Below are 20,920 nucleotides of genomic sequence, written 5' to 3'. Positions count from 1 at the left end.
AGGTGTTCAAATACTTATGTTCTTTAAAAATCATACAATATGATTTCCTGAATTAAAAAAATAATAATTCTGTCTCTCAGAGTGGGACTGCACCTACAATTTGAATTTCAGACCTCTCCATGAATTCTCAGTGGGAGAACTTGCAAAATCGCAGGGTGTTCAAATACTTCTGTTCCTCACTGTATATTGAGAAATGGATAACCTTTCTCAAAACTTTTATTAAATCGGTGTATGATTTTATATCTATGTTCTGTGATTCTATATATTTTCATGCCATTCTGTAAGATTGTCTGTACAATGCCAGTCTGGACCGGTAGAAGAGAATACACATCCACCTTTGATAGAAATCAAATTAGCATCAGAATGCTAACAAACTAGTGGTAATGAGGTTTCCTGGACGGGACACTAGAGCCTTATGGTAATGCCTGACAGGTCAGACATATTGGCACCGCTGCACAGCAGACATCTAAAGGTGCATTTCAAATAGAGTACTAGACGATGAAGAAAATATCTCATAAGCAAAAACATCTCTGGTACAACCCATGTTAATTATTGTAATAATTGTATTCCATATAATGTGGGCATCGTAGGGAGTCCAAACATTATATAGTATACGAGTGCGGTTTGCGTGAACTTGTATTTGCTATAAGTGTTGCCTGTGCTACTGTAAATATGCTTGCTTGCGAGTGGGGCGCTGTGGCGTTTTCTATGAGCCCCTAATTAATTGCTATATTAATTTAAATGTCATAGATGGTGGCAGCAGGTTACAGTGCATAAAAGACTGTAGTGAGGCGTGAGCTAGGTTCCATCTGAGGTCTGTGTGTAGGAGCGCGAGCAATTGGGTGCATGGAATAGATCGACCTTTGGCAGTCGCACCCAGTTCCCGTACGTGACAAAAATAGATACATATTCAGTACTTATCACTGGTGCCTTGCAGCGCTGGGGTTATAGGTTTGAATTTGCACAAGCACAACATCTGCATAGAGTTTGTATGTCCCCCCGTGTTTGCCATTTCCTCCAGTTTCCCCCCACACTCCAAAGACATACTGATAGGGCAGTGGTCGGCAAACTGTGGCTCACAAGCCACAAGCGGCTCTTTAGCCCCTTGAATGCGGCTCTTACAGGGGCCCCCCAGCGCCGGCCCGCAATACTAGCGCTGCTAAGTTTTCCAACTGCTAAGCGGATCCAAGTTTTCCAACTTAGTTACTGGATCCCATTCCCACCATCTCACCCGTCCCAGTAGTGCCAGCCAGTGTACTAGCCCGCCCTGGTTCTGTTTTCTGGACTGGAGAAATGTGCATTGGATTTGGGGGGGTGGAAGTCATGAGCGAGATGTCTGTGCATGTGCTGGCACTGCTGAAGAAATGTGCCATGGGGCCGCCCTGGTTCTGTTTGAACTGGAGAAATAGATGAGATAGATGTGACAGAACCAGGGCAGCCACATGGCACATTTCTCCAGAAGTGCCAGCACATGCACAGACATCTCAGATTCATGAGAGAGATGTCTGTGCATGGGCTGGTACTGGCACTGCTGGAGAAATGTGCCATGGGGACGCGGCAGCCCTGGTGATGTTGGGACTGGAGAAATGTGCATTGGGGGGGCTTTATTGTTTTTCGTCCCAGGCCCCATTTCACCTAGCAAAGCTGGAGAGGGCGTGTACATCTCATATCACCCATATTTCCTCCCACTATTCCAATTTCATATTTCCTCCTCCTTCCAAACGTCGGAACGTGCTGCGTCACAACAGGAAGTGACGAGGGTAGTGAAAGTTCCCGGGTAGGGAAAAAATTTGGCTCTTAAAAGAAATTTCAATCGCGGTTTTGTTGATATTTGGCTCAGTTGACTAAAAAGTTTGCCCACCACTGTGATAGGGAATTTAGAGTGTGATGCTAATGTCGGTAAAGCGCTGTGGAATATGTCAGCACTATATAAATTAGTATAATTATACATACACACACTTATATAACACAAATAAACAAAAAAACGCTATATATATATATACATACATACATACATACATACACACACACAGTATATAGTTGTGATTTTTTTTCCATCTGAAATGTTCAGACTATAATAAGTTTATATAAAATTAAGTGCATCTCAAATGAATGTATGTACAGAATAAATGTATGTATGTGAGCATGTATTATTTTGTATGCACCTGTACTCCAAACAGAGATAACAATAGGCATGGTAGGAGAGAAGAGACGCATGAGCCAGTGATGTCAGAGGAGAGATTAAAGTGATTCTACTAACCTCATTAATCAGGAACTGAAGCTGGATTACTGAAGAACCACTGTCATGCTGGCAATAGCACTCAACTCCTGGCCGACCAAATCTGACATTAATTATGTTAAGGAAGAACCGCTTAAGAAAGGAAAAATAGATAAAAAGAAAAGCACATTTCAAAATGACAAGGAAAGAACATAACAAGCTGTGTAAATGCCGGCAGGCTGCACGTTCTCCTTTTATCCAAATGGAGGTTTGTTGCCTATCTCGTCTGAATAACACCATTCAGAATGTAAACGTGGGACTCCAGCGAACTTCGAAGATGAGCTTGTAAACGGCATTTCAGACATTAGGGGAAAACCAAAAACTTAAAAGGAATTTACGGTACATCTGCCCAAAGCTCCTTAAAGCGTTATAGTTTCCAAGAAGGAGGAAGCTCATTCTCAATTAAAATGTTAACACAAGAAATAAAAGATCAAAGCAATTGTGTTCAGCAGATGACGTGACATCAGACGACCAGCATGGCCGTCAGGTGATTTAGTCATCCATTGTACTTACTACACAAGGAGCCCGCATCACCCAGTCACTTGGCACATTACAAGCAATGTAACCCTGCCTGACACATTTCATGAATACACCCGTAAGCGCTGGATCCTGCAGTCAGCGCACATTTACAGGTAGTGGAAAACTCACTGGCAATTGCCAATGGCAAAAAATGCAAGACAAGTCCCAGCAAAACCTGCATGTATAACATGCAGTGTTCGCTGCGGAAATCTGAGATCTGCAGCAAAAAACTAACATGCTCCAACTTCAAATCCAAACCACAGGTCCATATATGCTGCAGATTTATCCGCAGTGCATGGATGAAGTTTCTTAAAATCTCATCCACTTTGCAGGTACTGTATAACTGTATCCGCCACATGTGAATGGAAAAAATAAAAACACACACATTGAGGAAACAAGGTGAAAGTATATGGGGCCTGCAGATCATGTTCCCCAAAGTAAAGGGCTAAAGCAGTTGTCAGGAACATAATTCACATTTAGGAATACCAATATACCTTGCTTAAACAACCTAAGAACTTTTTAACGCCTTTCAATTTCTGTGCGGTCTGTCAGGCATGTGGCTGGCTCGGTCACACCATAGATTAGGGGACTTGAAAAGATTAGAAGCCTCCTCCGACTTCTATACTGCTCTCTCGGGTGACCCTACCCTTAGTAAGGATTTTATTCAAAGAAATGACTTCGAGAACACCTGTAAACTTTTCATGGTTTCTAAATTCATCCCATTACCTGACCCGACTTGGCTGGAGAACTATGTTCTACTGCCACATCTGCCCCAAAAGTCCACCACTCTCATTTATAGACAGTTACTAAGTGCGAGAGACTCCAACGTGCCGCCTTGGGTCGCTGAGTGGGGAAGAGAACTACACCTTGAATTTAATGACAACGACAGTAAATGGATCCAGAAGTCCTCGCACGGCTTTTCCAAGTGTATAAAAATACAGGAAAACTCGGTCAAGATAGCGTTGCGATGGTATAGAACCCCTGAATATCTTTTTAGAATCCAGCTTCTTCCCACTGATCTTTGCTGGAGATGTGCTGCTGCCACAGGCTCCTTGTCCCACATCTGGTGGTTCTGTCCGATCATCAGGCCCTTCTGGGCAGATGTGGAACGTACTATCAACAAGATCTGTGAGATGACCCTGAAGCTATCAGCCCAGCTAGTTCTACTCTGGTTGCCTACCCCAGACTTTCGCCCCGGGAAAAATGATTTGGCCACGCATATGCTTATGGCCGCAAAGCTCTTAATCCCAGTTAAGTGGAGATCAGTTGATCCACCAACATTAAAGATGTGGCGTGATAGGGTCCACCAGATGTGCCAGATGGAGGAGTTGATAGGTTGGACATATCATAGCAGAGATAGATTCCTGCAGATCTGGCAACCATGGTTGAATTATAGGGCAGACCTTCTCGTCTCTCAGCAGTGGAATTGTGAGTAGGAGAGTGGGTAGATAGCTTCATCTTTTAAGACACATGTAAAACCCCATCATCTCTTCCTGTCTGTCTCCCTTGCTACTTTTATGTGTAAGCATCTCTGGTGCTGTTTAGTCGTGATATGTTTGTACCATGTATTGTATCAGAAGATATGACCAGTACTAATTCTATTGCCGTTCCTGAGCGGGATGATGTTAACTGTATCTAGGGTCGACATACTGTTGGGGCTGTTATCCCCCCTCCCCCTATTAATATGTACTTAATGTTTCTCACATTTGTATTGTTAGATCAATCACTTGTTGGGCCCCTTGCCCTAGATGAGTGGTTGTCACATCATAGCTTGTATTGTCAGGCAATGCCTTCAATGATGTATATCTGAAACTGATCAAGATGTGACTCACACTGTGCTGCGACACATGCCATTTGTTGATCTTTATTTTGCGTGTCTAATAAAAAGAGATTTCGAACAATTTCTGTGCGGTTTTAATAAATAGATGACACAGCAGACATAAGGTATGGGACATAATGTGACATTTAGAGGACATACAGGTATAAATTACATACAACTGTCTACATACAAAAGGATTGTAACAAAATAGTGTATATGTAAAATGCAGAGTGTGACAGACAAACCTATTCATCTTCTTTGTGTAGACCTCGAAAATGTGCAGTTTTTATGATGCTGCACTCTGTCAAACTAAGATATCCCCACATGCAGGGATGATATACCAAGAGGTGGCACATGCTGACTCCGCTGTTTTAAGAGGCGATGTGCAATTATAAGAACCCTTTTAAAATACATCTGCAAATATAGTCAGTGAACAGCACTCTAACAGTTCAAAATACATGTTCAGCTGATAATGGTAATATTTTAGAATGCATCTCCATTTTTAACCACTTAGATGCTGCAGTCACTACTGACTGTCATATCTAAAATGTTATATGGCCATGATCGGAGTGGTCTCCAATCCCAGGTGCTTCAGTGGGAGGGTGTGACTGACAGCGGTGATCAGAATGATGTACATGAATGGCGTTCTTTGTTAAGCAGCCCCTGCAGGCAATAAACACGCACATCATTAAACGGGTTGTCTCATGACAACAATATATCCCCTATCCAGACAAATGTTCGACTGATGAGGCCACAGCTGATCACTAGAATGGGACCCGTTTTGCCCTGCTTGCACATGTATGTATTCAACTATCTCCAGCAGCCCCACAGAGTGGATTCAAGCATCTGCAGCGGTTATGAATATGCTGCTTTTTTATACGATGTGTGTGCTCATTCCACATGTGGAAAAACAAACGCTCCATATGAACAACAGCATGGATTTCCTATTGAAAACAATGGGAGGCAGATGGAGAGCAAGTTCCATGTGGACTTTAGTGCAAAAAATGCTCCAAAAACCACCATGTAAACATGGCCAATGAAAAACGGACTTACCCATAGCAACTAGATTCCACCCTTCATTTTTCAGAGCACCTTTGGAAAATAAAAGGAGCGATCTGATTGGTTGCTATGGGCAATGTAGCCAGTTTTGATATATCTCTTCAAATATAATGCTTCTTGTTGAAGACTAAAGCTGCCGATATACATTAGTTGCGAAATATCAGATCAGTGGGGTGTGCAAGCTAAACCCATGCCCCTTAATGTTCAGAAAGAATGTGTTTATGTTCACATTAACGCCAAAATGGCCATGCATAAATGAGCAGCATCGGAAATCTCCCCCCGATGGATAGATTTGCTTAGCACACTGCTATTGAGAGGCTACTCTGCTTGATCGTGTTCATGTTGCTTTAGCTTTATTTACCTATGTATACCGCCTAGTCTACAAAAAAAAAGCAATATACCATTCGCTATTAGGGATGCGATCATACATCAGGCGGTATTTACAAAACTTGTTTCTATAGAAAGCAGCATACAAGAGATTAAACTGGTTACTATGGCAACTCAAATCGCTTTCCTTACTGCTGGGAAGGTAGGATGTCACTTGTGCTTTAAGAGAAGGGAGCAAATTCCATTTATTCAAACAATTTATTTTTCCCCAGTCGTAATAAAGAGGGTGACCAAGGATCCAGGCTTCGTCTGTGATGACAAATCTTATTCTTGTCTATTCCAGGGTATGCTCCACTGGCTAGAGGACTACTTCAAGGTCAGGATGCTGTGCCAGCAGGCGCTACTTTACTTCACAAGCATAACAGAGTCAGAATAACCACCATCAACACTTAACACTTTCAGGTCTCAGTAGCATCACCTACATGCCCATGAAATGAGGACACGATTTCCATATTAGGGTACTTTAACACTAGCGTTATTCTTTTCCGGTATTGGCATCAGTTTTGTCCTAATGCATTCTGAATGGAAAGCAATCCGTTCAGTATGCATCAGGATGTCTTCCGTTCCGTCCCTTGTACGGTATTTGACCGGACAAAATACCGCAGCATGCTGCAATATTTTTTCCGGAATGCATTCCTACTTTATACAAGATGATGTTATTACATTATATACCTAATCATTTCTACTGCATGGTATACTTACTGTTAACCAGCCAAATTATGGGCCCACTCATACAGTCAGCATCCAAAATTGACTCCTTTCTTAACCCCTTAAGGACCAGGCTCATTTTCACCTTAAGGACCAGGCCATTTTTTGCAAATCTGACCAGTGTCACTTTAAGTGCTGATAACTTTAAAACGCTTTTACTTATACAGGCCATTCTGAGATTGTTTTTTCGTCACATATTGTACTTCATGACACTGGTAAAATAAAGTCAAAAAAATTATTTTTTTTGCATAATAAAATACCTAATTTACCAAAAATTTGGAAAAATTTGCAAATTTCAAAGTTTCAGTTTCTCTACTTCTGTAATACATAGTAATACCCCAAAAATTGTGATGACTTAACATTCCCCATATGGCTACTTCATGTTTGAATTATTTTGGGAATGATATTTTATTTTTTGGGGATGTTACAAGGCTTAGAAGTTTAGAAGCAAATCTTGACATTTTTCAGAAATTTACAAAAACCCAATTTTTAGGGACCACTACAGCTCTGAAGTCACTTTGCGAGGCTTACATAATAGAAACCGCCCAAAAATGACCCCATTCTATAAACTACACCCCTCAAGGTATTCAAAACTGATTTTACAAACTCCGTTAACCCTTTAGGTGTTGCACAAGAGTTATTGGCAAATGGGGATGAAATTTGAGAATTTCATTTTTTTGCCTAATTTTCCATTTTAACCCATTTTTTCCACTAACAAAGCAAGGGTTAACAGCCAAACAAGACTGTATCTTTATTGCCCTGACTCTGCCATTTACAGAAACACCCAATATGTGGCCGTAAACTACTGTACGGCCACACAGCGGGGCGTAGAGTGAAAGGTGCGCCGTATGGTTTTTGGAAGCCAGATTTTGCTGGACAGTTTTTTTGACACCATGTCCCATTTGAAGCCCCCCTGATGCACCCCTAGAGTAGAAACTCCATAAAAGTGACCCCATCTAAGAAACTACAGCCCTCAAGGTATTCAAAACTGATTTTACAAACTTTGTTAACCCTTTAGGTGTTGCACAAGATTTAATGGAAAATAGAGATACAATTTCAAAATTTCACTTTTTGGCAGATTTTCCATTTTAATATTTTTTTTCCAGTTACAAAGCAAGGGTTAACAGCCAAACAAAACTCATTATTTATGGCCCTGATTCTGTAGTTTACAGAAACACCCCATATGTGGTCGTAAACCACTGTACGGGCACACGGCAGGGCGCAGAAGGAAAGGAATGCCATATGGTTTTTGGAAGGCAGATTTTGCTGGACAGTTTTTTTGACACCATGTCCCATTTGAAGCCCCCCTGATGCACCCCTAGAGTAGAAACTCCAAAAAAGTGACCCCATTTTAGAAAGTACGGAATAGGGTGGCAGTATTGTTGGTACTAGTTCAGGGTAGATATGATTTTTGGTTGCTCTATATTACACTTTTTGTGCGGCAAGGTAACAAGAAATAGCTTTTTTGGCACGTTTTTTTTGTTTGTTATTTACAACATTCATCTGACAGGTTAGATCATGTGGTAATTTTATAGAGCAGGTTGTGACGGACGCAGCGATACCTAATATGTATACAATTTTTTTTTATTTATGTAAGTTTTATACAATAACTTCATTTTTAAAACCAAAAAATTATTTAGTGTCTCCATAGTCTGAGAGCCATAGTTTTTTCAGTTTTTGGGCGATTATCTTGAGTAGGGTCTAATTTTTTGCGGGATGAGATGACAGTTTGATTGGCACTATTTTGGGGTGCATATGACTTTCTGATCGCTTGCTATTACACTTTTTGTGACGTAAGATGGCAAAAAATAGCTTTTTTTACACCGTTTTTTTTTTTTTTTTTTTACGGTGGTCACCTGAGGGGTTAGGTCATGTGATATTTATATAGAGCCGGTCGATACGGACGCGGCAATACCTAATATGTATACTTTATTTTTATTTATGTAGGTTTTACACAATGATTTTATTTTTGAAACAAAAAAAATGATGTTTTAGTGTTTCCATAGTCTAAGAGCCATAGTTTTTTCAGTTTTTGGGCGATTATCTTGAGTAGGGTCTCATTTTTTGCGGGATGAGATGACGGTTTGATTGGTACTATTTTGGCGTACATGCGACTTTTTTGATCACTTTTATTACCTTTTTTGGGAAGTAAGGTGGGCAAAATTTCAATTTTCTCATAGTTTTTATTTTATTATTTTTATGGCGTTCACTGTGCGGGGAAAGTAACATGGCCGTTTTATAGATCAGGTCGTTACGGACGCAGCGATACCTAATATGTGTAGTTTATTTTATTTTTTTAATTTTTATTCAGTGATAAATGTTTTTTTTTTTATCTTAACTTTTTTCACTTATTCTTTTTATTTTTTGACCCAGACCCACTTGGTTCTTGAAGATCCAGTGGGTCTGATGTCTGTAAAATACAGTACAGAACCTATATAGGTTTCTGTACTGTATTTTACTTACACTGAACAGATCTATGCTTTCAGCACAGATCTGTTCAGCACCATGGACAGCAGGACGCCTGAGCAGGCGTCCTGTTGCCATGGGAACCTTCCCCGTCTGCTCAGTTATGGTCAGAACTTCGCAGACGGGGAAGGGTGAGGACGGGGCTTCGGGGGGCTCTCTGGGGGCTCTCTCCCTCTCCATCGGGGGGCTGCAAAGGCACAGCAGCCCCCCGATCGGAGAGGGAGGGAGCTCCCTCTTACTGTTAACCTTTTCCATACAGCGGTCTGTACGGACCGCTGTATGGAAAGGGTTAAACGGCTGACATCGCATCAACGATGTCAGCCGTTTATACCAGGGTGCCAGCAATGTGCTGGCACCCTGGTATACCCACTGTACACCAACGATTACGCAATAGGAAGCGGGCGGGCCGCACCGCCCGCCTCCCGCAACGCCCCCACCGCCTGCGACACCCCCCCTGCACCACCCGCCGCCATCAAATCATGCAGGGGTGAGGGGGGGGGGTGTACTATATTGATTTTAGGCACTCTAAAGTTTCTGATCCCCGCGGTCAGGGACCGCGGGGATCAGAAACTGCAAAAAGCGCAGCAAACCGCAGGTCTGAATTGACCTGCGGTTTTCTGCGATCGTCGATGCGGGGGGGGGGGGGGGGGGGGGTCAAATGACCCCCCCCCCTGCATTGTTACAGGATGCCGGCTGAATGATTTCAGCCGGCATCCCGTTCCGATTAACCCCCGCGGCGCCGGCATCGCTATTTAAAGCCATGACGTACCGGTACGTCATGTGTCCTTAAGGACTCGGGAAACATGCCGTACCGGTACGTCATGTGTCCTTAAGGGGTTAAAGGGGTATTATCATCTTAATGATCACTGTTAAATCTGTTAATGATTTAACAGTGATCATTTTTCTAAATATATTTCATTAACAAATCCCCACCACTTAGAAAAAAATAAACCTATACTTACCTGACTGTTCTCAGGAATCGCGGTGGCCGCGCGTGCGCAGACGACTTTTCTTTTCTTCTCCCGGCCGGCCGCACGCTGTACTGAACGCGAGCGCAGAGTCCGTGCATGCACCCTGGTGACTTCTTCCTGGCAAGTATACATCTATACTGGCCAGGAAGAAGTCACCAGGGCGCATGCGCGGACTCGGCGTGCGCGTTCAGTACAGCGCGTGGCCCAGCCGGGAGAAGACATCAATGAAGATGGAGCCCGCCGAGTGCCGAAACCAGGAAGTGGGCGGCACGCCGGGACCAGGTAAGTATCAAATAGCGTGTTGAGAGAACCCCTTTAAAGAGGACCTTTCACCGATCCTGACATTGTGAACTATGTATACAGACATGGGGAGCGGCGCCCGGGGATCTCACTGCTCTTACTATTATCCCTGGGCACCGCTCCATTCTCCTGCTATGCCCTCCGGTATCTTCGTTCACCAAGTTATAGAAGGCGGAGTCTGCCCTTGTTCTGCTGTAGCGCTGGCCAATCGCAACGCAGAGCTCACAGCCTGGGAGATTATTTTCTCCCAGGCTGTGAGCTCTGCGATTGGCCAGCGCTACAGAAGAACAAGGGCAGACTCCGCCTACTATAACTTAGTGAACGAAGATACCGGAGGGCATAGCAGGAGAACGGAGCGGCGCCCAGGTATAACAGTAAGTGCAGTATGATCCCCGGGCGCCGCTCTACATGTCTGTATACTTAGTTCACAATGTCAGGATCGGTGAAAGGTCCTCTTTAAAGGGAATGTGTCATCAGAACATAAATGTTTAAATCTCGTTTTTAAGTTAACCCTATTTTTTAAATAATTTTTGACAATATTTTTAATTTTCCCTGTATATATATTTACAAAAACAAAATCCTGCAGGTCCTACAGGTCCTGGCAACAAAACCTAATTGGTCAGCACAGATGACTTTACTGTGATCTGCTTATCATTGCTGACAGGATTAGAATGACAAATAGCACCTTCATACACAGATAACACAGGATCCACCATCCACAATAAGGGATTGTCAAAGTTTATCTGCTATCTCCTGACCTCTGCATAGGTCACAGAGCATGCTCCATTGTGCCTATGGCTCATGGGGCTGCGGTAAAGCAATTTTAGAAATGCTCTCTAAATGCTGTTAAGAACAGCTCAGGCAAGATGGCCGCCCCAATAATCATGTTCAGGAAATAGAATGGAAATGGAAGATCTGGTTTTAACTTGCTAGTTTTTTGGGAAGACAAAATTCTTTAGATGCTCTTTAACTAAAGCATTACCAGTCCTCTATAAAGCGTACCTTCCCTATTCTGGACCATTCCAAAGTTCATTTACTGAATATTTTAAGGATCTACATAATCTTTTTTAAATAACAGAATTTTTTTTTAAATGAAGGATTACTCATATGAACAATTCCCTACTACTGCCCTTCTGATGCTCACAGAGTCCGTATTGCTCCCCACTTCCTGGTCTCTGCAAATCACATGACAGTGGACACCACTGCTACTAGTGATGGGCGGAACAGACATTTCCTACCATTTCCTGTGTGTTGAGTCAAATTCTGTCATGTATTTGGTCAAATACTGCAAAGGCAGAAATCTGCTGTGAAAATCCGTGGCTTTTCAACACAATTTCCGTGCAGAAATTTTCCAGAACATGTGTTTTGAAAGTCCTATCCACTGAACTGTACTCTAAAGTGCTGCAGATCCACCACCAAGGAACAGAGCCTAAAGTAGAGTTCAGAAATGGACACAGCTTTTCAATATGCGACTCCTCACAATCACTCCTTTAGCTCTAAGGCTCCATTCACACGTCCGTAATAATGGGTCCGTATACATTCCGCAAATTTCCCATTCATTCTCTATGGGGACGGAATGGATGCAGAGAGCACACTATGTGCTCTCCGCATCCGCATTTCCGGAGCGCACCGTCAATCTTCCGGTCCGCGGCTCCGGAAAAGAATAGAACATGTCCTATTCTTGTCCGCAATTGCAGATAAGAATAGGCATTTCTATGGGGGTGCCGGCCGGGTGTATTGCAGATCCGCAATACACTACAGACGTGTGAATGGACCCTAATGAGCTAATCCCTCGCTTTCCCAGTTGCAGACAGCCTACCATTTTAAACATTACACAAAGAGCAGTAAAAAGCGCAACAAAATTGAAGAGCATTTACTAAATCTCTTGTAAATATCAGTTCTTCCATTTGGGTAGGTCAAAATTATGCTCAGCAGTTGTCACGATCATATCTGTTTTCCTTTGGCATTTTCAAAACATTCCCACAGCTCCCAGCATAGGATAAAACATATACAATGCATTTGTAAAGTCTTCAGACCCTTTCATTTTTTTCACTGTTTGTTATGTTGCAGCCTTGTGCCAAAATAAAATTTAAAAAAAACTAATCACGTTTCCTCATAATGACAAAGTGAAAACAGAATATTAAAAATGCTTAAAAAAGGAAAAACTTTAATGTGGCATAGACAAGTATTCAGACCCTTTGCCATGTCACTTGAAATTTAGATCTGGGAACTTCACATCTCTGAGATGTTCCTACAACATGATTGGGGTCCATCTGTACATAAGCATTACTACTAGGGTGGCAGAAATAGCAGCTGCTATGGGGCCCAACAACTAAGGAGGCTGATATCAACTCAAACATTTGGTGCAATTAGTAATGAGGCGTATGTAGGATGGCATGAAACACAGAATGCGGCCCCATGGTTTGTTATGCTGTTGACATTGATATAATACGGTATTCCTGTATTGTGCCCCCTGTGTGCATTATACCTACGTGACTTCATTATGTTGTTGACTGTGTGATGAGGAAATGGGTACATGGTGCCATTTTTATGTTACTGTTGTGCTACTCAACATTGTGCGCTTTGTGCCTGTATTGTGACATCAATGTTTGCATAATGTGTGTTGTATCATCACACAGTAGAATATCTCTATATTGTGACGTCAATGTGTGCATTATCCCATGTGCTTTACATAGACCAATCATGAGCTTTCCTGAACTTGCTTATGGAAGTGGTTGTGGTAAAGGAGGGGGGGGAGGATCCATACCAAGTGTTGCTATGGGGCCCCATGGTTACTTGTTACACATGATCTGTGGTAAATTAAGGTCTCACAGCTGACAACGCATATCAGAGAAAAGATCAAGCCAACAGAAGGAAAACGCTGCCTGTAGAGCTAACAGGCAGGATTTTGTGGAGTCACAGATCTGAAGAGGGGTACAAAAATGTCTGCTGCACTGAAAGTTCCCAAGAGCATAAATGATAAAAGTTTGGAACACCCAGGACTCTTCCTAGAGCTGGCCGCCCCACCAAATTAAGTAATTAGGGGAGAAGGGCCTTGGTAAAACAGGTGACCAAAACCCAATGGTGACCAAGAACCCAGCTCCAAAGATCCTGTGTGTAGATGGGAGAAACTTCCAGAAGGCCAACCATCACTGCAGTACTCTACCAATCTAGGCTTTATGGCAGAGTAGCCAGAAAGTAGCGTCTTCTTAGTAAAAGACTTATGAATGCTCATCTGGTGTTTGAAATAAATAAATAAAGACGCACCTGAAGGACCATCAGATTCTGATTCTCTGGTCTGATGAAACCAAGAATGAACTTTTTGGTCTTTTGGCCTCCCCTGCACAATACCATCCTTATAGTGAAGCATGGTGGTGGTTACATCCTGCTGTGGGGGTGTTTTTCAGCAGCTGGGACAGGGAGACTGGTCATGATTGAGGGAAAGCCGAAAGGAACATAGCACAGACATATTCTTAATGAAAACCTGATCCAGAGTGTGCTCAACCTGAGACTGGGCCAAAAGTTAACATTCCAACAAGACAATCACCCTAAACCTCCGGCACTTCAGCAGTGGTGAATCTACAATTCCCAGCACGCTCCATTCATTTCTATGGAGTTCTGGAGTTCTGAGAAAAAAAAAGGAAGGGGGCATCTTGGGAGTCTTATTTCTACCACAGCTGGAGTGCTGGACGTTACCCATCACAGCTCTAAGCACACCAACAACACAGCCTGACTTAAATGCAATCAAAAATCTCTGGCGAGACCTGAAAATGGCCGTCTACCCACGATCCCCATCCAACCTGACAGCTTGAGAGGATCTGCACAGAGAAAAATGGCGGAAAATCTCCAAATCCAGGTGTGCAAACCTTGTGGCATCATAGCCAAGAAGACTGGAGGCTGTAATGGCTGCCAAAGATGCTGTAAAGGGTCTGAATACTTATGTCAACGCAAGATTTGAGTTTTTCTTTTTCAATAAATTTGAAAATATTTCGAACACTCTGTATTCACTTTTTCATTATGGGGCATGGAGTGCTAAATGATGGGTAAAAACTAAATAAAAACTAAATCTGACATAAGGTGAAAAAAGTGAAAGGTTCTGATGACTTAGAATGCATTGTACATTTATGGCCTTATTCGCGACTCCGTATTTGGCATCAGTATATGCAAGCGAAAATCAGGTGTGGATCCTACACAGAGAAATAGTACATGCAGCTATTCTGTGTTTTGGAGTCACTGCTGGCTTTGACTCACAAATATGCTAAATACTAATTAAAATATGCAAATGTGACCGAAACCTAACAAAAATCAAAACAGAAGATGTATTTGATAGATGTGGTCACCACAATAACAGGTTTTTATTTTAGATGAAAAAAGTAATGCTCTGTATGATCTGTGTGTGATTGAGAAAGTGGAATGACCATTTATACAGTCCAAGTGAACTTGCAGACCATCATGGAGACTCAATTTTGTATCTGTTGAACAGGCATACATACAATGGCCCACAGCACATGAACAGGAAAAGCAGCTTCAATCAAGAAAACAATGTGGAAATGTCATTTCTTCGTCTTTTACTTGCGATTAATCACTTTATACAAATTATCTTAAACCTTTTTGAATAGCCTTAAAAAGCATTTAACTCCTGAAACAATGAAATAATCTTTTCTAACAATATAGAAATCTCCCTACCACGTCTACAGCTGTCATCTTATTTTATTTTTCTATATGGTACAGTAAAAGGAATAAACACACAATCCAGAAACAAATGAACACAAAGTACAAATGCAACAGTATGAGGCAAAACTAGGCAACAGACACAAGAGAAACAAAGGCAAACAGATCAGGGTAACAGGCACAGGCCAGGTCAGACAGCAGGTAGGCAGACTAGGGAGTCAGGCAGAAAATGGTCCACAGACAGACAAACAAATGTTAGCTCCTTCACAGGATCCAAAGGACTGAATGACCAGACAGGACCAGCTGCTCGGGCAAGGTGTAACAGTTACAACAAAGGTCTGAAGAGCTCATTAGTAAACGGCTGAGCACACAGAGCAAGAGGTCTAACCCCTGCAGTACTGCAACTGAGGTGAGATACAATGCACAATGGCCCTAATTAACACCCAGGAAGCCAGCGTGTTTGCGCACAAGACAGCGGAAGCCATGAACTGCCATTGTAACAAGAATGAACGATTAGAGAGAGTATGGTGCTCCAAACTAGAGTTCATTACTAACTATGGGACTGTATGAGAAGAAAAGACAGAAGTGATGATGTGCTCCAAGCTGATTGCTCTGCATTTGGGTAAGGGAACACAGCAGGTATAGTAGAGGCAGAGAAAGGTTCAAAGGTCTCAATGCACTCCATACTGCAGTGTGCCCAGTCTTAAGATCCTGAATGGAAGTGTCAGAAGGGCTTTCTACACTGGAGTGCATCTCACTCAGAAACAAAAAATAAGATAAGCATACTTTCACATCTGCTTCAAGTTTTGCGATCCGGCAGAGGAACTCAAAACCTGAATTAAAAAGGATCCGTTCCATTTAATACATCCAAATGTCTCAGTTTTGTCCGGATCCAGTTGTATTAAATCAAAACTGAACAGGCATGAAATTCATTGTAAGGGTACTTTCACATTAGCGTTCAAGTTTTCCGGTATTGAGTTCCACCATAGTGGCTCAATACCGGAAAAAAATACTTCCGTTTTGTCCCCATTCTTTGTCAATGGGGACAAAACTGAACAGAAAGGAATGCTCCAAAATACACTCCGTTCCGTTCCCATACCGGAGAGCAAACCGCAGCATGTTGTAGTTTGCTTTCCGTCCACTTTCTCTAACACAATCTGCCACAATAGAAAACGTATTCATCCACTATTGACTTTCAATGGAGTTAATGACGGATCCGTTTTGGCAATGTTAAAGATAATACAACCGGATTCATTCATAACGGATGCAGATGGTTGTATTATCAGTAATGGAAGCATTTTTGCTGAACCCTGCCGGATCCAGCTAAAACGCTAGTGCGAAAGTAGCCCATGTCAATGGCACTTGATCAAGCATTGATTTTCATGCCTGATCAGGTTTGTTCATTTTTGCTAAATGTACACAAAAATGCAACGGAACAGAAATGATACATACTGATGCATCATGATCAGTTTTGTCCCCATTGACAATGAATATGGACAAAACTGATTCATTTAATTCAGGTTTTGTGATCATCTACCGGAAAAGATAAACGGTAGTGTGAAACTGGCATTAAAAATGCAGATGTGAAAGTAACCTAAAATGGGTGATAATGAATAAAGCATAAAGAGTTATATTAAAGAGAAGATATGAGAAAAAGGGAAAGTAGAAAGTGCAAGAAATATTAGAAAACAAGAGTCTAAAAGTTGGTAGAACTCAAGGTAAAGTGAACAAAATCTGAAGAAGATGTAGAAACCGGGATTTTGTGTATAGAGCTGAGGACACGGGTTGCTAGATCGCCGCTAGCACATCCGCAATACCCAGTCCCCATATATTGTGTAAAAAACCCGATTTGATACATATGCAAATTAACCTGAGAGGAGTCCTGTCCCCGAGTCCCGCGTGAAGGAGCCCAGCACCGCCCCGCATCCTCAGAATCTCCTCCTTGCTCCCCGACGCCAGACAGCTAAAGCGCCATAATCTCGCGATGCGTGAGCTAGCGCATGCGCAGTTCCTTCCCTGTGGCCGATTCCAGCACAGGGAAGGAACACTATGACGACACTGCGCATGTGCTAGCTCGCACATCGCGAGATTACGGCACTCTGGCTTTCTGACGTCAGGGAGCAAGGGGGAGATTCTGAGGATGCGATGCGGTGCTGGGCTCCTTCACGCTGGACTCATCTCAGGTTAATTTTCATATGTATCAAATCTTTTTTTTATACAATAAAACCACATAGAGCTATAGGGACTGGGTATTGCGGATGTGCTAGCGGCCATCTAGCAACCCATGTCCTCAGCTCTATACCCAAAATCCCGGTGACAGGTTCCCTTTAAGCTGGATTTACACGGCCTGATGTTTGGGCCGAGTATTGGGAACAAAAGCTTGTTCCTACAAATCTGCCTATCCAAAGGGGCCACAGATCACCCAAGTGGATACCTTAATGATCGTTCCCAGGCAGTAGATCGTACTGTCTAAACATCACTCTGCTATCCAGGAACAATGATTTGGTATGGGCACAAGCAATAGCAATCGCTCGTCCTCATACTGTGGAGGTGATCACTGCATCTAACTCCACTAACACTTCCTTCCCAACAATCGGCTGCTCCTCGCAGAATCTAGATGTGTCTTTAGGCTAGGTCTACATGGCGACTTGTGACATAAAATAATGTTGTGTTGCTACATAACTACTGATGTTGTGAATGTTGTTGCACTGCAACTGTGACAGGTGTGCAAGAAGTAAACCTGCCGGATCTCTCCACACACACTATCATTAGCTGCAATTTCAGCGGTGGGCCGCGAGTCATCATGTAGGTCTAGTCTAAATTAAATCTGCTTCAAATTTTTCTTTATTTAGAAGGTCCAAATATAGAAGAGGCTCTTATTAAAAGCAGAACAATAATTTCTAGGAAATTGTATGAGTGACTTGCAATTGAATTATAAGAGGCTAAGCCTGGCTTTGATGGAGAATCGCTCCCGGCCAAATGTTATTTTTAGCATTATTGTTTGATCATACAGTAATATCTGCAATTTACTTAGTAACACTGCAGCCGATTCCTGATCTATTTCTCTCCTTGCACTCATCTAAGCCCACTTGGGTCCTGTTCACAGCAGCCAGATCCTCAGTGATCAGAAAATTGCACTTATCCCACCACCTTATACAACATAAGTCAATCATCTTAACATATACATGTCAGGCTGCAGGCGACATTTGGGGGTATCAACTAATACTAATGACAACATGGTTTATGGGATGCCCTGAAACCGGTATAGCATGGGAAGATAAATGAGAAGATTTACAGATAAGGCTACTTTCACACTGGCGTTTCTGGGTCAGCTTGTGAGATCCGTTTCAGGTGACCGTCTGACGAAAACTGAACCAAACTGATCTGTTTTCACTGACACAATCTGGCACAATAGAAAATGGATCCGTCCTCCATTGACTTTCAATGGTGTTCAAGATGGATCAGTTTTGGCTATGTTAAAGATAATACAAATGAATCCGTTCTGAACAGATGCATGCAGTTGTATTATCTGAACGGATGCATTTGTGCAGATCCGTGACAGATCCGCACCAAACGTGCGTGTGAAAGTAGCTTTATTTGCAAAAATAAATAAACAAAAAAAAAACAAAACGCAAAATTAGCAATTTTCCAAATTTTAATTACTCACAAAATCGTTAAAGGAGTTGTCCGGGTTCAGAGCTGAACCCAGGCATATCCCCGTTTTCACCCAGGCAGCCCCTCTGAGATGAGCACAGGGCAAAGGAGTGCATGAATCATCACATAGTAGAAAACAGCACCCCTCAAAGTATTCAAAATTACATTTAGGATGTTTCTTAAGGTACTTTTAGGCCTCTTTCACACTTGCGTTGTCCGGATCCGTCGTGTACTCCACTTGCCGGAATTACACGCCGGATCCGGAAAAACCCAAGTGAACTGAAAGCATCTGAAGACGGATCCGTCTTTAAAATGCGTTCAGTGTTGCTATGGCAGCCAGGACGCTATTAAAGTCCTGGTTGCCATAGTAGTAGTGGTGAGCGGGGGAGCAGTATACTTACAGTCCGTGCGGCTCCCGGATCGCTCCAGAATGACGTCAGAGCGCCCCATGCGCATGGATGACGTGCCATGTGATCACGTCATCCATGCGCGTGGGGCGCCCTGACGTCACTCTAGAGCGCCCCGGGAGCCGCACGGACGGTAAGTATACTGCTCCCCACTACTCTTTACCATGGCTGCCAGGACTTTAGCGTCCTGGCAGCCATGGTAACCATTCAGAAAAAGCTAAACGTCGGATCCGGCAATGCGCCGAAACGACGTTTAGCTTAAGGCCGGATCAGGATTAATGCCTTTCAATGGGCATTAATTCAGGATCCGGCCTTGCGGCAAGTGTTCAGGATTTTTGGCCGGAGCAAAAAGCGCAGCATGCTGCAGTATTTTCTCCGGCCAAAAAATGTTCCGGTCCTGAACTGAAGACATCCTGAACTGATTTCTCTCCATTCAGAATGCATTAGGATAAAACTGATCAGGATTCTTCCGGCATAGAGCACCGACGACGGAACTCTATGCCGGAAGAAAAGAACGCAAGTGTGAAAGAGCCCTTACACCAGCGTTAAAGTTTTCCAGTATTGAGTTCCGTCATAAGGGCTCAATACCGGAAAAAAACGCATCAGTTTTATCCCAATGCATTCTCAATGGAGAGCAATCCGTTTAGTATGCATCAGGATGTCTTCAGTTCAGTCCCTTTTACGGTATTTGGCCGGAGAAAAAACAGCAACATGCTGCAGTAATTTCTCCAGCCAAAATTCTGGAACACTTGCCGGCATTAATTTCCATTGAAATGTATTAATGCCATATCCGGTACCAAGCGTTCCAGAAAAACACTGGAAGACACCGGAGACGGATCCACATCCGGAAACAAATGATATCCGTTTGCATATGGATCCGGCAGGCAGCTCCGGATTCTTCTAACGCTAGTGTGAAAGTACCTTTATCCAGTCTGGGGTTTCACATGAATCATTGCAAAATGGAGGCGAAATCTAAATTTTTCATTATTTTTATGGCAGATTTTCATTTTAATCCATATTTTGGCACATAGCAGGTGATAAAATACAACTTGTACTCCACATTTATGACCTTAAGGCAACATGCACAATACAGTGAAAAAGAAAAAAGAAAAAAAAAAATGCCATTAAAAAAAGAACACTGTCAGTTTTTTATGGCCATTTTGCATGTGCGCGCATCTATTTTCTGGCTGTGTATCCATTTTTAATGGACGTTCTGCATCCGTGTTTTACAGCCGTTATAAATAGCCATCACTAATGAATGAATTTCATTGGGTTTTTAGTTGAAACCCCAAACTCCTGCAGTGCCAACAGTACATATATTATGCCCCCCATAGTGCCCCTGGTATAAATAATAGATAATTTTTCACCCGGATAAATACGTCCCTCCCTCCCCACTGGGACACAGCCGCCACTGAAATCCACCAAATGAAAACTAAGGGCTGTTTCACAGGAGCGAGTCCATTGCGGGAATCACGCTCCGTGTGCGAGTGTGATCCTCCGCTCTGGACTTGCAGGTGCCCACGGCATTATCATGATTTATAATGCAGTGTGCCTCTGCTTGGGCTTTTTTTCCACAGAATCATAGTGACATAAAGCGGTCAGTATGATTCTGTAGAAATAAGGTCAAGCAGAGGCACATAGCATTATAAATAATGATAATTGCCGTCTGCAAGTCCAGAGC

General features: G+C 42.7%; 1 protein-coding gene across 2 annotated transcripts in view; it reads right to left on the bottom strand.

The window, feature by feature from the left end:
* STXBP5 (syntaxin binding protein 5) overlaps positions 1-20,920 on the bottom strand; it is a 424,762-nt gene that overhangs the window by 324,843 nt on the left and 78,999 nt on the right. For both annotated transcript variants that reach the window (XM_044291763.1, XM_044291764.1), the window contains exon 3: positions 2,261-2,342. In XM_044291763.1, coding sequence (XP_044147698.1) covers positions 2,261-2,342 — 82 coding nt within the window. The remainder of the gene's footprint in view (positions 1-2,260; positions 2,343-20,920) is intronic.

This window comes from Bufo gargarizans, chromosome 4, assembly GCF_014858855.1.
Source record: "Bufo gargarizans isolate SCDJY-AF-19 chromosome 4, ASM1485885v1, whole genome shotgun sequence".
Taxonomy (NCBI): Eukaryota; Metazoa; Chordata; class Amphibia; order Anura; family Bufonidae; genus Bufo; species Bufo gargarizans.
This window is presented reverse-complemented; position numbering and strand designations above follow the sequence as displayed.